The sequence below is a fragment of the Macaca mulatta genome, chromosome 19 (genome assembly GCF_049350105.2).
Source record: "Macaca mulatta isolate MMU2019108-1 chromosome 19, T2T-MMU8v2.0, whole genome shotgun sequence".
Lineage (NCBI taxonomy): Eukaryota > Metazoa > Chordata > Mammalia > Primates > Cercopithecidae > Macaca > Macaca mulatta.
The window spans coordinates 66,818,322-66,832,437 of record NC_133424.1 but is presented as its reverse complement, the minus strand read 5'-3'; the positions used below and the strand labels follow the sequence as shown (position 1 = coordinate 66,832,437).

General features: G+C 50.8%; 1 protein-coding gene across 5 annotated transcripts; it reads right to left on the bottom strand.

Annotated features, from left to right (window-relative positions):
* Positions 1 to 765: 765 nt before the first annotated feature.
* On the bottom strand, positions 766 to 13,810 carry LOC696069 (leukocyte-associated immunoglobulin-like receptor 1). Of its 5 annotated transcripts, XM_077981832.1 has the most exons (10): positions 13,726 to 13,810; positions 12,945 to 12,980; positions 8,470 to 8,763; positions 7,568 to 7,618; positions 4,148 to 4,186; positions 3,416 to 3,544; positions 3,280 to 3,322; positions 3,154 to 3,191; positions 2,881 to 2,933; positions 766 to 2,341 (listed from the first exon to the last, which is right to left on the bottom strand). In XM_077981832.1, exons 1-10 carry the CDS (start codon positions 13,757 to 13,759, stop codon positions 2,195 to 2,197), a joined length of 864 nt encoding a protein of 287 aa, XP_077837958.1. In that variant the 5' UTR covers positions 13,760 to 13,810; the 3' UTR covers positions 766 to 2,194. The 5 variants fall into 5 exon arrangements, with proteins under 5 accessions (XP_077837958.1, XP_077837960.1, XP_014980382.2 ...); XM_077981834.1 differs by lacking the exon at positions 7,568 to 7,618; XM_015124896.3 differs by lacking the exons at positions 3,154 to 3,191; positions 3,280 to 3,322.
* Positions 13,811 to 14,116: the final 306 nt, after the last annotated feature.

The following is a 14,116-nucleotide window of genomic DNA, read 5'->3' as shown; positions in this document are numbered from 1 at the left end:
GGGGAAAATAAGGCTTGCTGAGGACATTGTATACAAGGACTTAATGTGTCAATATTTGTATGGAACTAAATTAGCAATTGCCCCATAGAAAAAGCTGGCTGAGCTTTTGTTGAAGTTCTAAAAATTATATCTATCGGCCAGGCACGGTGGTTCACGCCTGTAATCCCAGCACTTTGGGAGGCCAATGCGGGCGGATCACCTGAGGTCAGGAGTTCCAGACCAGCCTGGCCAAGATGATGAAACCCCGTCTCTACTAAAAATACAAAAATTAGCTGGGTGTGGTGGCGGGCGCCTGTAGTCCCAGCTACTCGGCAGGCTGAGGCAGGAGAATTGCTTGAACCCTGGAGGCGGAGGTTGCAATGAGCCGAGATCGCACCACTGCCCTCCAGCCTGGGCGACAGAGCGAGACTCCATCTCAAAAAAAAAATTATATATATGTATTATGTATTATATGTAAATATATAATATAATTATTTATTTGTATTTGTTTATTAAATATACATTTACTTTATATATAACGTGTATTTTATGTATGTATTATATATGTATAATTTTTTAACTATCCTTCTTGTAAAGACCTACAAGTGCCTTTTCTGTTTTTGTTTTGGTTCCGGTTTTCCGGGATTTTTGGATATTCCTCCTTCTCTTTGATAGATCATAACAGTCTGTTTTAGAGGGTAGAATGTGATGTTCTGATATTTTCTTACCTGTGCAGTCCTTTCCAGGCAGGACCGCACCAGGAGCCGTGCCCGTTTGAGTCTCCACTTCAGGCTTGGCACTGTTTTATTTTGTTTTCTTTTGTTTTGTTACATTTTGTTTTGTTTTTAAAGATAAACACAAATTAACTCAGAGATTCTCTCACCCTCTGGTGACTCACAGGGTAATTTCCTGTTTTAATCTGAGTTGAGAGACCACATGAGACCACACAAGTGGGGCGGAGACATGGATATGCCTCATCCAGCAGTGGACTCAGGGCTCTCTTGGGACACGTGAGTGTGTGGGTATGCTGTGTGCACGTGTGAGTGTATACATGCTTGTGTGTGTGTGTGAAGCTTTGGGTAGGTGAGGTCAGCTCTCTGTCTGCACTCACCCACACGTCCCTCAGACACCTCCCTCATTCATCCCTGAAACACAGGCTCCATCTGAAAACACTGACACCAACTCTGAGTCCTGTGATGAGCAAGTTCAGGAGGTCTTGCGTACGGCATGGGTGGTGACAACTGTGCTCATTAATTTGATTATGGCGATCATTGTGCAATGTATACGTATATCAAATTATCCCATGGTACACCCGGAATATATGCAATCTTGGTCCACTCAATTTTAAAATGAAAACGCTGACACCTCCTTTGTAAGTCCTGTTTCCCTCACTCAGCTTTGAACAACTGTGAAAGCAGAGACTCGGCCCAAGTGACCTGTGCACCCGGGACCAGGCACCGGGCTGCCAGGTGTGATGTCTTCAGAATTATTTACTGATGCACAGAGTAAAGTATGACCCAGAGAACCGGGCTTAGCTCTCAGCTGTAAATGTATAGCACTGTCTCAAGGTTAGCTCTTCACTTCTAGGAAGGTCTTTGGGGTCAGAAGAGCAGATCATTCCAACAAAGTCTCTGGGGTCATTGGAGATTCACAGGAGACACCTAGGACCAGCTGGGGGACTGCATCACTGCTCATCAGATCTGCTGGGTGTTTGTAGCTGGGTCTCTGGAGACAACCTGTGGCTGGGTTTCTGAAAATAGCCAGGTGACTATAGTTGGGTCTCTGAAAACAGTCAGGTGAATAAAGCTGTGTCTCTAGAAACAGCCAGACAACTAAAACGGAGTCTCTAGAAACAGCCAGACAACTGTAGCTGGAGCTCTAGAGACAGCCAGACAATTGTAGATGGGTCTCTGGAAACAGCCAGCTGATTAGAGCTTCATTTCTAGAAGTAGTCAGGTGTATGTATCTGAGTCTCTGGAATCAATGGCAACACAGTCTATCCAAGGAGCTAGTCAATTGTAGAAGGAACCACCTGGTTAAGGAAACTTCTGGAAGCTGGTTAGAAAACTCGTCTCCAGCTCATGTCTCCTGGACAGCTGCCTGACTCGCTTTCCAGATGATGATGAGTCCAAGAGGAAGCCTTCCAAATGGCCGCTTCAGGCTTTTCCTAGAGTGACTTTATATCCTCAGGTGTAGAGGTCAGGTGGGCCTGGGGTCAGTGTCTGGCAATGGCTGCATATGTGCAGGACTCAGCCATGGGCTTTGTGGACTGTGGAGACACAACCTGGGCTGTCCTCCGTGTGAGGGCCCAGTGGTCCAGCTGCGCATACGTCACCTCCTGGGGGTCCCCTGCAGCCGGGGCCTGGGAGAGAGAGACCCAGGGTGAGGGAGTGCCTGGTGGAGGGTGAGGTGAGGGGCTGTGGGACTGGAGGGCTGTGGCGGCCATCTCCATGGGCCCTGAGGACCCTCTCCTGAAATTGCATCCGTGTGAAGAGCCCTCCCACAGGGTATTAGGGTTGGTCTATGTGACAATGAACAAGGCAGAAGGGAAGACTCCTGACTTCCAAGCTGAGGCAAAAGACATCGCGCTTCCGCCCCTCCCCAACACCCATCCTTGGATCCCTCCCTCTGGGGGAATCCGCGGTGTGGAGAGGCCCCTGTGAGAGGAACAGAGGTTTCCTGTCCACAGCCGTGGGAGTGAGCGTCTTGGACGTGGATCCTCCAGCCCACGGGAGCCTTCAGATGGACACAGCCCTGGGCGACCTCTCGACAGCAACCTTAGGACAGGCGGTGAGCCGGAACCGCCCAGCTGAGCCACTCCTGAATTCCTGACCCAAGGAGCTGAGATTTTTTTTAAGCTGCTAAAAGTGAGGTACTTGAATAACTAGTAGGAAGGCTCACCGAGGTGTCCATCTCTCTGTCCTTCTCAGGAAGTCCACTGACTGTGGCCTTGTCTGGGGAAGAAAATACATGGCCAGTTTTCTGGGAAGGATGTCACAAGGCAAATCTGCCTGAGAACCCCCAACTTCAGTTGACATCCTGCACCCAATCTATAATACGACCTTCTAGAATGTTCCCAAAGATTCTTCCCTCCACTCCCCCCACATTGCATCTGGATTGGCACCAAGTCCCCACTTCCCCATCTCAGGCCTGTCCCTCCTCCTCCACCTTCACCTTCTGTCCTCTCTAGAACATCAACAGCCAGGTCGTGCCTGAGAGGAAAAGTAAAAGTGAACCTCAGGGGCAGCCTGGCGGCAGAGGACTGGGTGGAGGCCCAGGAGTCATTCCCAGGGGCCTCACCTCTGCTGTGGCTTCTGCTCCTTGCCCTTGCTTCTGGGGGGCCCTGAGGACAGTTGGGGTATGAATTAAGGAGACCTTCTTCCTAGCCTCTCCTGACAGCTTCCCCAGGTCACTCCACCCTGACCCTGAGACCTACCCTGCTTTATCTGATTCTGGTGATGGAGGAAAAAGAGGACCAGAAGGAGGAGACAAAAGAGGAAGACCACTGAGACCCCGGTGAGAATATAAAGATGCTCAGCACTCAGGCCTTGGGAAGCAGGTGCATCTAAGAAAGACAGAAACAGGTTTTCAGCAGTGTGCATTTATTGAGCCCTTACTGTATATCTGCTTGTCATAGACTTACTAATATATAAAATCTCTCAGGTAAATAGTAGTCCTGCAGCAGGGTGTGGTGGCTCACGCCTGTAATCTGAGCACTTTGGGAGGCCGAGGCCGAAGGACCACGAGGTCAGGAGATTGAGACCATCCTGGCTGACATGGTGAAGCCCCACGTCTACTAAAAACATAAAAATTAGCCAGGTGTGGTGGCGCATGCCTGTAATCCCAGCTACTCGGGAGACTGAGGCAGGAGAATTGCTTGAACCCGGGAGGTGGAGGAGGCAGTAAGCTGAGATCACGCCACTACACTCTAACCTGGGCGACAGGGCGAGAGTCTGTCTCAAAAATAATAATAATAATAATAATCCTGCAGCACAGAGATCGTTAACCCCTTCCTCCACCACTGGGGTCCTCAGTGCTGGGGTCCTCTGCACAGGGACACAGCTGGCCGTTAGCAGAGCAGGAATCTGATCAACCCCAAAGCCTGACCTCTTTCTCCTTCCCCAAGAGGTACACACTAGGCTCACCCTCCATGGCCCCCATCACTCACGATCATTGTGACTGTTGTCCAACGGCCTCTGCGTGGGTCCTGTGAGGGAGGAATCAGAAGGAAGAGGAGTTAGAGTCCTGAGCTGGACAGAGAAGGCTCTGAGTCCTCCCACATCCACTGTGGGGATCTCTCTTCACTCCCCACGACCCTGACAGCTCCTTCTAGACCAGCACTGACCAGTAGAGTCTTCTGTGATGATGGAAACTTTCTACATCTACTGTCCAGTATGAGAGTCACACGTAGCTATTGATATTTAAATTTATCCAAAGTTCAATGGCATGACAAGCCGGCTGCACTGTCTGCATCTGGAGGGCTCAGTGTGACCCACGTGCCTGACGCCATCCCTACTGGATGGTGCAGATACAGCGCGTTTCCTGGGCGTGAAGCTGTGGTAGACATCGCTGCTGTCTGCCCTCCGTGGATCTAGGAAGAGACCAACTACCCGCAAGAAGAGGAAGGGAGACCTTCCCTCCCTGACCTCCTTCTGGGTTCCCACCAGAGTGCAAGAATCCCCCTGTCTGATTTTATCTGCCCTCGCGGCAGCCCCCTGATGGGGATGTAACCCGCCCTCCTGTGGGAAGAATCCAAACCCAGATGTGCTCCTGTTTCCTGAAGCCCTGCAGCTAGCGGGCGAGTGTGTGCGGCGCCGCCCAGGCTCCCTGAGCAGCGCATTCCGGGCCGGCCCGTCATCTCCTCGAACATTCACCCTCCTCTGCACAGTGCACGCCACTACCCAATTCACAGGTGACCAAATGGGGTCCTGCGGGGCTCCCCCAAACCCAGGGTCCGAGCCCACGTGTCCCTCTTCCAGGAACAGTGGTCCCTCCCCTCCCCTGCTGCCGAGGCAGCATCTTCAATATCCTTCCAGAAAGGCAGACATTCTATTTTGGAGTGTCCTTTCCTCTTGCCTCGTCCACGGCCCAAAGTCCAGGACACCACCCGTAATTCTACACCGTGACTTCCTGGGTTTGGTCTTCATAACATGTGCCACAATTTAAAATGTGCAATATTACAATTTTTATATTATTTATAGTTATATGTATCATGTGCTATGCAAACATAAAATATAACAAATATATATTTTAATTATGCAATCTTGGCATATACATTATAATTTAATGTATATAATGTTAATTGTAAGTGATTTATAATTACTTATAATATATGTTACATATATTCACTATAATATATAATGTATAATGTTTATTACATATAAATATATAATTAAATATAAAATGTTTCTATTATAATTATAAACCATAGAAATAGATTATATATTTATGTTTGTACCTATGTTTATTAATTATAACACCCGGCCAAGCGCGATGGCTCAAGCCTGTAATCCCAGCACTTTGGGAGGCCGAGACGGGCGGATCACGAGGTCAGTAGATCGAGACCACCCTGGCTAACACGGTGAAATACCATCTCTACTAAAAAATACAAAAAAACTAGCCGGGCGAGGTGGCGGGCGCCTGTAGTCCCAGCTACTCGGAGGCTGAGGTAGGAGAATGGCGTGAACCCGGGAGGCGGAGCTTGCAGTGAGCCGAGATCGCACCACTGCACTCCAGCCTGGGTGACAGAGCAAGACTCCGTCTCAAAAAAAAAAAAAAAAAAATTATAACACCCGCAAGTTATTACACTATATATTGTAAATATAATATCTTTCATATAATATAGTGTACATTATAGTGATATGTGGTGATACGTTAACATATTTTATTATATAATTATGTTCCTTATATGTGTAATATATGATGTGAACATATTTAATGTAATTGAAATGATAGCTCTGAAATTCTCCATTGCAAATCATATCTTTTTATTTGTATATGCATGTATGGGAATCTGTGCATTTCTAATGCTCATTCTAATTATTTCTCCCCATTGAAGTTCACAAGACTGGAGGCCATTTCTCCTCATTCACGATGCGTCAAATCCGGAGCCTTCAGTGCCTGTCACAGTCCCTGTGGGGACAAAATACTTCCTCAGTATTAATAGCAGCACCCCTCCTTTGGGGTTTTCTAATCAGCACTGATGTCAGCGCCGTGTCTACCTGAACTCAAGTCTCCCCTAAACGATTCTACCAGGACAGTTATTTTACTGCCTATGTTTCACATGAGGAATTTGGGACACAGGAGGTTTGGGTGAGTCACCATCAGGCATGGAGCCGGGGGGGTGGCAGAACCACCGGGATTTGAACCATGAACCCAGCAATCTGGCTGCAGGAGGGTCTGTCCTCGTAACCTTTATATGTCACTGCATGAAAGGTGGGAGAGGAGAGAGGGAAGGAGAGGGAGAGAGAGAGAGAGAAAGAGAGGGTAGATATTCCCGCAGACAGAAGGCTAATAAAAACCAGACACTGGACTTGAACCAGGTCAGCTGGACTCAGGAGCACATCCGGTCCCGCTCAGGCAGCCCAGGAGCCTCTGAGGGGGTCCGGATGGAGCACAGCATGGCTCCTCCCACCTCCCTATGTGGCTTCAGCCCCTGGTCCCGCCTGCCTGAGCTCACAGCCCGAGCCTCACAGGCTGTCACTGGGTGACCAAGGACGACCACTCTGGTGATGAGAACACAGGTGGGGAAGGGTCCGCGGATGGCTTATGACCCCGTGTCCTCCCCTGGGAGGTTCTGGTCACAGATCACAGGAGGAGATGGACAACTTGAGACCCAGGGACTTGGGGCAGCTTCACTTCAATCACACAGAGTCCAGGGCCAGAGCCAGGGCAGCTTCTCTCCCATCACAGAGTCCAGGGCAGAGCCAGATGGAAGGGAAGCCTCATGGCTTCATCCTGGTCACTGTTCACAGGCTACGTCTCCTCCCTGTGGCACCCTCCTTTTAAGGGACCTTACTCCACTGTTCAGGCTTCCCCCGGAGATCAGAGAGCCAATAGGAGCATCACCGTCCCTCTTCGGGTGTCCCAGGTTGGAGGTGAGTTCTAAGTCCCTCCATCAGGTGCAGAGCGGGGTGAATGGTGAGGCCACGCCCACAAGGGGGCAGCGTGGAGCTCGGGAGACGCCGAAAGTCTGGGGTGGGGCTGCCCGGGTGGGTGGCCCCTGCCCCTGCCCCTGCCCCTGCCCCTTCATAGCCTTGTGCCTTTAAGCAAGGAACTTTAGTTTATGTTTTGCATATTAGAGAGGAGGAGCAGTTAGACAACCAGACTAGTACCTCCCCCGGAGAGTGGTGCTTGCACTAAGTGTTTTCCACAGTTCCTGGCATGGAACGAGGTTACAATCACGGTACCATTGTTGCTATGGTCTCTAGGAGCATTAGCCACCTCCCAGAGCCGGGCGGGTGTCAGTTCCTTCCCGTGGCCTCCCTAGACCTTGACTCCAAGCCCAGGGCCGAGGGCTGGACTCGGAGCTGCATCCCCAGCACAGATCCCACTGTAATCCCTTCCGGCTGAGGACCCTGCTACTGACCAGCTGAGGAGTCGGGCTCTGTGACGGGGGAGTCCGTGTCTCCAGAGGTTTCTGTAAACAGAGGCAGGAGAAGGATGTAGAACCCGTCCCAACCAACCTGCCCTCCTCCACCCTGAGCCCCCATCCAAAGGCCGCATGGCCATCAGGCAATCCCAGACAATGTCCCGAGACTCCTGAGAAAACAGGGCAGGGGACAGGAGGCTGGGGAGAGCCCCGCTGCTTGCCCCATTCTCCCTGGGGCTGGTCACTCCCTCTGCTCCTCCCACCACAAGCTCTGCTTGACCTCAGGGGACCTTTGAGGTCCTGGGGGGACATGAAGGTGGGTTGGAGCCTCTCCAGTGGACTTTGACTCCAGGACATCTCAGGTTGAGCACACACAGGGGTGCGTGTGGTCACATACCAAAGGTTTTCCCAAAGCACTGTCCAGCCCTGACCAGGGGCCATCCCTGGGCCCTGTGCTCTGCCCAATGGGAGATGAAGCACACCAGGAGAAGCACATTGCCTGGGGCAGGTTCTGGCTCAGTGGAAAGGAATAACAAGTGAGACCATCCACCCTGTGTGAAAAGACACTCATCCCCTTGTAGGGGGGTCGCCCCCTAATCTCTGGGAACCCACTCCCCACCCAGCCAAGCAGAGCCAGCTCTGAGCCCACCGGATGCTGGGGCTGAGTGTCCAGGCCATCCGTGGTGTCCGGAGGAGACCAGGGCTCCAGGGACCTAAGCAGGTGTGAGGGCAGAGGGGAGGTGTGTGCAGAGGGAGAGGGGGAGAGGAGGGCTTGGGGGTCAGGAGGAGGGCAAGGGTGGCCACAGAGAACGGGCAGCAGCTGGGACAGGGTCCAGGGACCTGGGGACAAGCTCGAGGGCCGAGCTGAGACTGGGGCAGCGTCCAGGTGACGTCCTCACCTTTCACCACCAGGTCCAGGTAGTCGCTGTGCTCAGACCATCGGGGGGTCTTATAATAGATGCAGCGATAAAGCCCAGCATTGGCTTCACTTACTGAGTCGATGCGGAATCTGGCCTCAGACTCAAATGGACCAAGTCGAAACACATTGTAATTATCTTTATACTCAAATCTATCCTCCCTCTCCAGGCGGAATGCGTAAACGCCAACCGGGCCCCGGCACTGGAGGGTCACAGGCCTCCCCAGGGGGATCACGGTGCCTGGCTCAGCCGAGATGGAGGGTCTGGGCAGGGGCCCTAGGAGGGAAGCAGAGAAGGACCTCAGCGTCCACCATAGGAAGTCACCATGCCACACATGTCATTTTAGCGTCACATGTCAGGGATTTTAGCAATTTTGTAGAGTTGTGCAGCCATGACCACAGCCCAACCTTAGAACATCGCCAGGCCTCCTGCACCTTCTACGTGCGCGGGAATCCTCATCGGTGCAGAGTTATTTTCCCAGTTGACAATAAGGACCCCGAGACTTGCTCACAACTTGGGCCTTGCTCAGGGTCACGTGGGAAGTGTCGGAGCAGCCTGGGGCCCCTCATGTCTGCCGAGAGCCCAGGGCCACTTTCCAGAGGGACAGAGGGCGGGAGGGGGCACAGGACGGGGATGACAGGGTCATTCGTGAAGGACAAGGGACAGGGGTGCGAGGGCTCTGGAGATGGCTCATGCTGGGGCCTGAAGGGCACTGGCCGGTCCCCGGGTGGGACTGAGTGTGGGACGGGGGTTGCCAGGCTCCTGTGAGGGTCCGATGGGGTGAGGGTGAAGCCCCCAGCCCTGACCCAGCCCTGATCTGCTCACAGCAGATGCCCAGCCCGTGACAGGTCCCCATTGCTAATGCAGGTCTCTGTGGAGACACCACCTCTGGGTTTTCCTCTAGTTTCTACTTTCTCCTCAGCCGAATTTGCATTTCCTTGTTATTAAAGCTCTTGAAAAACCCTGTTTATCTCAACTGGGCTTGGGGTGGAGGAGGAAGGGCGGGTTTGATGCCCTGAAACAGGAAGGTTGTGTCAAAATTAGCAAAATCCCTGAGCAGGGCAGAGAGCTGGCAGGGCTTTAATTCGCTCATCCCGTCTTCATTCATTCTCTGTTATTGCCAGATTAAAACTGCATATATTGAAGGTGTACAACATGATGTGTTGGTACAGATACACACTGTGGACTCGCTGAATCAAGCTAATTCATATAACCTTACTTTGCATAGTTAATTTTTGTGGTAAGAACATTTAAAATCTGCCTCTTAGCGATCTGAAAGCATACAATACATTGTGATTAACTCTAGTCCTTATGTTGCACAATCTTGAACTTATTCTCTCTGTCTAGACGAAATTTTCTATCCTTTGACCAGCATCTCCTCAAACCCACCCATTTGTTCATTTTTCTTTCTTTTAACCGTATCTCAGTTACTTATCAATCCGTTTAAAGACATTTTTCATGAGCTGCTAATTCCACAAATGTGAGAAACACACACAGGGTGTCTGCCCTTTGGAGGTGGACGTCTTGAAGGGAGGACAGATACTGATGGGAGAATTGTCCAAATCTGCAGCTGGGAACTGCAGTTAAGTTTCCTGTGGGTAAGCGCAGGAATCTAGGGGACAGGTGGGCGGTGGAGCTGACCTCCTCTGCAAAGTCAGGGGAAGCACTCTCTGAGCTGAACGCTGAGGGAGGGGTAGAAACTACCTGAACTGAGCAGACAGGTGACAGCAGGGCACTCACAGTGGGAAAATCAGCCAGTGAGTGTTCCTCAAAGGATACAACGTTTCAGTTAGAGAAGAGAAATAAATTCGAGAGGCATCATGTACAGCTCGGTGACTACAATTAATAACAACGTATTACATTATTGGACATTGTTAATCAAGGTGATTCTAAGCGTTCTCACCACAGAAAATGATTAGCACAGGAGGAATGCCTACGTTCCCCAGCTCGATGTAGCCATTCCGCGCTGTGTGCAGAGGCCACAACATTACACTGGACATGACAAATACATGCAATTTGCATTGGTCAATTTTAAACTGAATTAATTAATTTTTAAAAATCAGACCAGGCGCCGGGTGCCTCACGCCTGTAATCCCAGTACTTTGGGAGGCCAAGACGGGCGGATCACCTGAGATCAGGAGTTCGAGACCAGCCTGATCAACATGGTGAATCCCCGTCTCCACTAAAAATACAAAAACATTAGCCAGGCATGGTGGCAAGTGCCTGTAGTCCCAGCTACCTGGGAGGCTGAGGCAGGGAGAACTGCTTCAACCAGGGAGGCAGAGGTTGCAGTGAGCCAAGACCAAACCATTGCACTCCAGCCTGGGTAACAAGAATGAAACACCATCTCAAAAAAAAAAAAAAAAAAAAAAAAAATCAGCATGTGAGATGGCCTGATGTTGAACAGAATATGGAGTGTTCAAGAAAGTGAAAGAACCTGGAGGAATGTAGAGATGGGTGAGCCCAAAGTCACAGGGACAGGATGTGGCTGGGAAAATGGGCACGTCCAGACCAAAGAGAGGTACACAGGTCTGATTCTATCTGAAGATAAACAGGGGAAGGGCTCTGAGAAAAAAAAAAAATTCATCTTACAATGAGATAGTAAATGAAAAATTTTGAATACAATTTAAAAACTGTGGAAAGTACAATGGTCATGTCTGTGCTTTCGCAAATCACAACGTCCCTGGGGTCAGGAAGGCAGCAGGCAGCAGTGGCATGGACAGGCTGAGGCCGGCCTCGGGGAGCCACGGAGGAGAGAGGGGCCGTCACCAGGGGGAGACATAGGAAAAGTCAGTAAAGAGAGAGGGAAAGATGAGAAAAATTGAGAGTGAAATCACCAGGACTGGGTGACATGATGCATCTAGGAGGATGGAGAAGAGATGGAATGTTCAGAGTCTGCCCTTTGTGACTGTCACGTTCCCTGCCAAGAAGCTGCCAAGTGAAGTGTGGGCTGGTCTGGGGAAAACTGCCGGGCTCAGCCTTGGTGGTGTTGGGTTTGAATTCTCGTTGTAGAAATTGGTGTGTGGAGGTGACACCTGCACTCCCAGGGTGACCGCAGAGCTACTCACAGCCTCCAAGACCTGGAAATAACCTGAGTGTCCACTGCCAAATGAATGGATGAGGAAAATGTGGTGTGTCTATGCAATGGAATATTATTCAGCCCTAATAAAGGAAGGACGTTGTATCATTTGCAACAACATGGATGAACCGGAGGACATTATGCTAAGTGAAATAAGCCGGGCACAGGAAAACAAATACCACATGTGGAATCTAAAAAAGTTCATCTCGGCCAGGCGTGGTGGCTCATACCTGTAATCCCAGCACTTTGTGAGGCCGAGGTGGGTGGATCACCTGAGGTCAGGAGTTCGAGACCAGGCTGGCCAACATGGTGAAACCCCGTCTCTACTAAAAACACAAAAATTAGCCAGGCGTGGTGGCAGGCACCTGTAATCCCAGCTACTCGGGAGGCTGGTTCAGAGGCAGGAGAACTGCTTGAACTCAAGAGGTGGAGATTGCAGTGAGCCGAGATTGTGCCACTACACTCCAGCCTGGGTGACAGAGTAAGACTCCATCCCAAAACAAACAAAAAAGGTCATTTCACAGAGGTAGAGATTAGAATGATGATATTAGAGGCTGCAGATGGGGGGCTTGGGAAAGACACAGATCAAATGGTACAAAGTTTCAGTTAAACAGGAGGAGTAAGTTTTTGAGATCTATTGCACAGCAGGCGGACTATAGTTAATAATAACTTATGATATATTTCAAAATTGCTAAAAGTAGATTTTAAATGTTCTCGTCACTATAAGTATGTAATGTGATTGTTATGTTATTTAGCCTTATTTAATCTTTCCACAATGTTTACATACATTGTAACATCACATGGTAACCCACAAACATATACAATTATTTGTCGATTAAAAATAAGATTTTTGGCTGGGTGCAGTGGCTCACGCCTGTAATCCCAACACTGTGGGAGGCTGAGGTGGGCAGATCATAAGGTCAGGAGTTCGAGACCAGCCTGGCCAATATGGTGAACCCCGTCTCTTCTAAAAATACCAAAAAAAAAAAAATTAGCTGGGGGTGGTGGCATGCACCTGTAATCCTAGCTACTCAGGAGGCTGAGGCAGAAGAATCGCTTGAAACTGGGAGGCGGAGGTTGCAGTGAGCCAAGATTGTGCCACTAGTCTGGGTGATGGAGCGAGACTCCATCTCAAAAAAAAATAAATAAATAAAATAAAATATAAGATTTTTGAAAACAAGAAAAGCAAAATATGACAGGTAGAGAATGAAGGAGTGAAAGGGGTGAGGGTTATGCATTTTACATCTGGAATAGTTTGCAATCTAGGGTATACTTAAAGGGGTCCCTCCGGCCCTCTAAGCATCAACATCACTCCCACCCAGAACTGCCCTTGGGGTGCCAGAGGGGACGGGGAAGACGGGACGAAGGTGTGACTCACCCTCCTGCGCGTGGATCGTCTGGGCCAGGCAGAGCACTGCAAGAGAAGCCCCAGTGAGAAAAATGCCACCACCCAGTCTCCTTACGGGGCTGCTATCGAAAGGGGGCTGGATGGAGCTGGGGGGCGTTCAGCATTTCATCAGGACCAAACCAACCCTCCTCGACATCGCTATCTCGGTGCAATCCTTCTTGCTGCAAAATGGTTTCAAGATAAATCCCAAAGTCTCCTCTTCCAAAAAGGCTCCCGCTCCCCCAGCCCTCCTTTTTGGTGGTGTTGTTGGAGACGGAGTTTTCTTCTTGTCACCCAGGCTGGAGTGCAGTGGCGCGATCTCGGCTCACTGCAACCTCCGCCTCCCGGGTTCAAGCGATTCTCCCGCCTCAGCCTCCCGAGTAGCTGGGATTACAGGCGCCCGCCACCACGCCCGGCTGATTTTTGTATTAGTAGAGATGGGGTTTCACCACGTTGGCCAGGCTGGTCTCAAACTCCTGACCTCATGATCCGCCCGCCTCAGCCTCCCAAAGTGCTAGGATTACAGGCGTGAGTACCGCGCCTGCCCCCCAAGCCCTTCTTAAAGCTGACCTCATCCCCATACCCGGGTCCCTGTTTTTAGGACAAGGTCTTCTCTGGTCAGACTTAGGCCCCGGGGAGAGCAGCAGGGCAGTCCTGGGGGAGGAGGACACTTTCCTTCCCAGAATCTTCTGCACTGGAGTCAGGCTTGAGCAGGGAACTCTCCAGACCTCCCGACCCCCTTTCCAGCCTCCCCGCTGCCTCCAGGACTCACCTAGGCCCAGGAGGGCGGTGGGGTGGGGAGACATGGCCCCGGTCCCAGCAGTCCGGCCTGGCCTGGGGTGCACCAGTGCAAGGACACAAGCCGACAGGATGTGCTGTCCAGGGGCCTCCTGCCTGTGGGGTTTCCACAGCAACTGCCTCACACAAAAGGAAGAGCTTTCCGTTCTGTTCTTTCCGCCCTTCCCACTAGTGAAATGAGAGGGAAGGCCTTGGCCTCTGAAAAACGCTGCTTACCCGCATGATCAGATGACTCTAAACTAGTTACCTGATGTGTCAGCCTCTTTCTAAATCTACGGGACAAGGCAGAATAAAGGTCGGGCAACCAACTGACTTGGACGTCATCCCAGCTCCACACGTTAACGACCACCGCTCCTGGGCAGGAC

Excerpts from the sequence above, each read along its gene's own strand:
- LOC696069 (XM_077981832.1), bottom strand. The coding sequence starts at position 13,759 with ATGTCTCCCCACCCCACCGCCCTCCTGGGCCTAG. Across the intron at positions 7,619-8,469 it reads CCTGGACCTGGTGGTGAAAG|AAACCTCTGGAGACACGGAC; the intron begins GTGAGGACGTCA and ends CTCTGTTTACAG. Across the intron at positions 3,323-3,415 it reads CCAGAATCAGATAAAGCAGG|GGCCCCCCAGAAGCAAGGGC; the intron begins GTAGGTCTCAGG and ends AACTGTCCTCAG.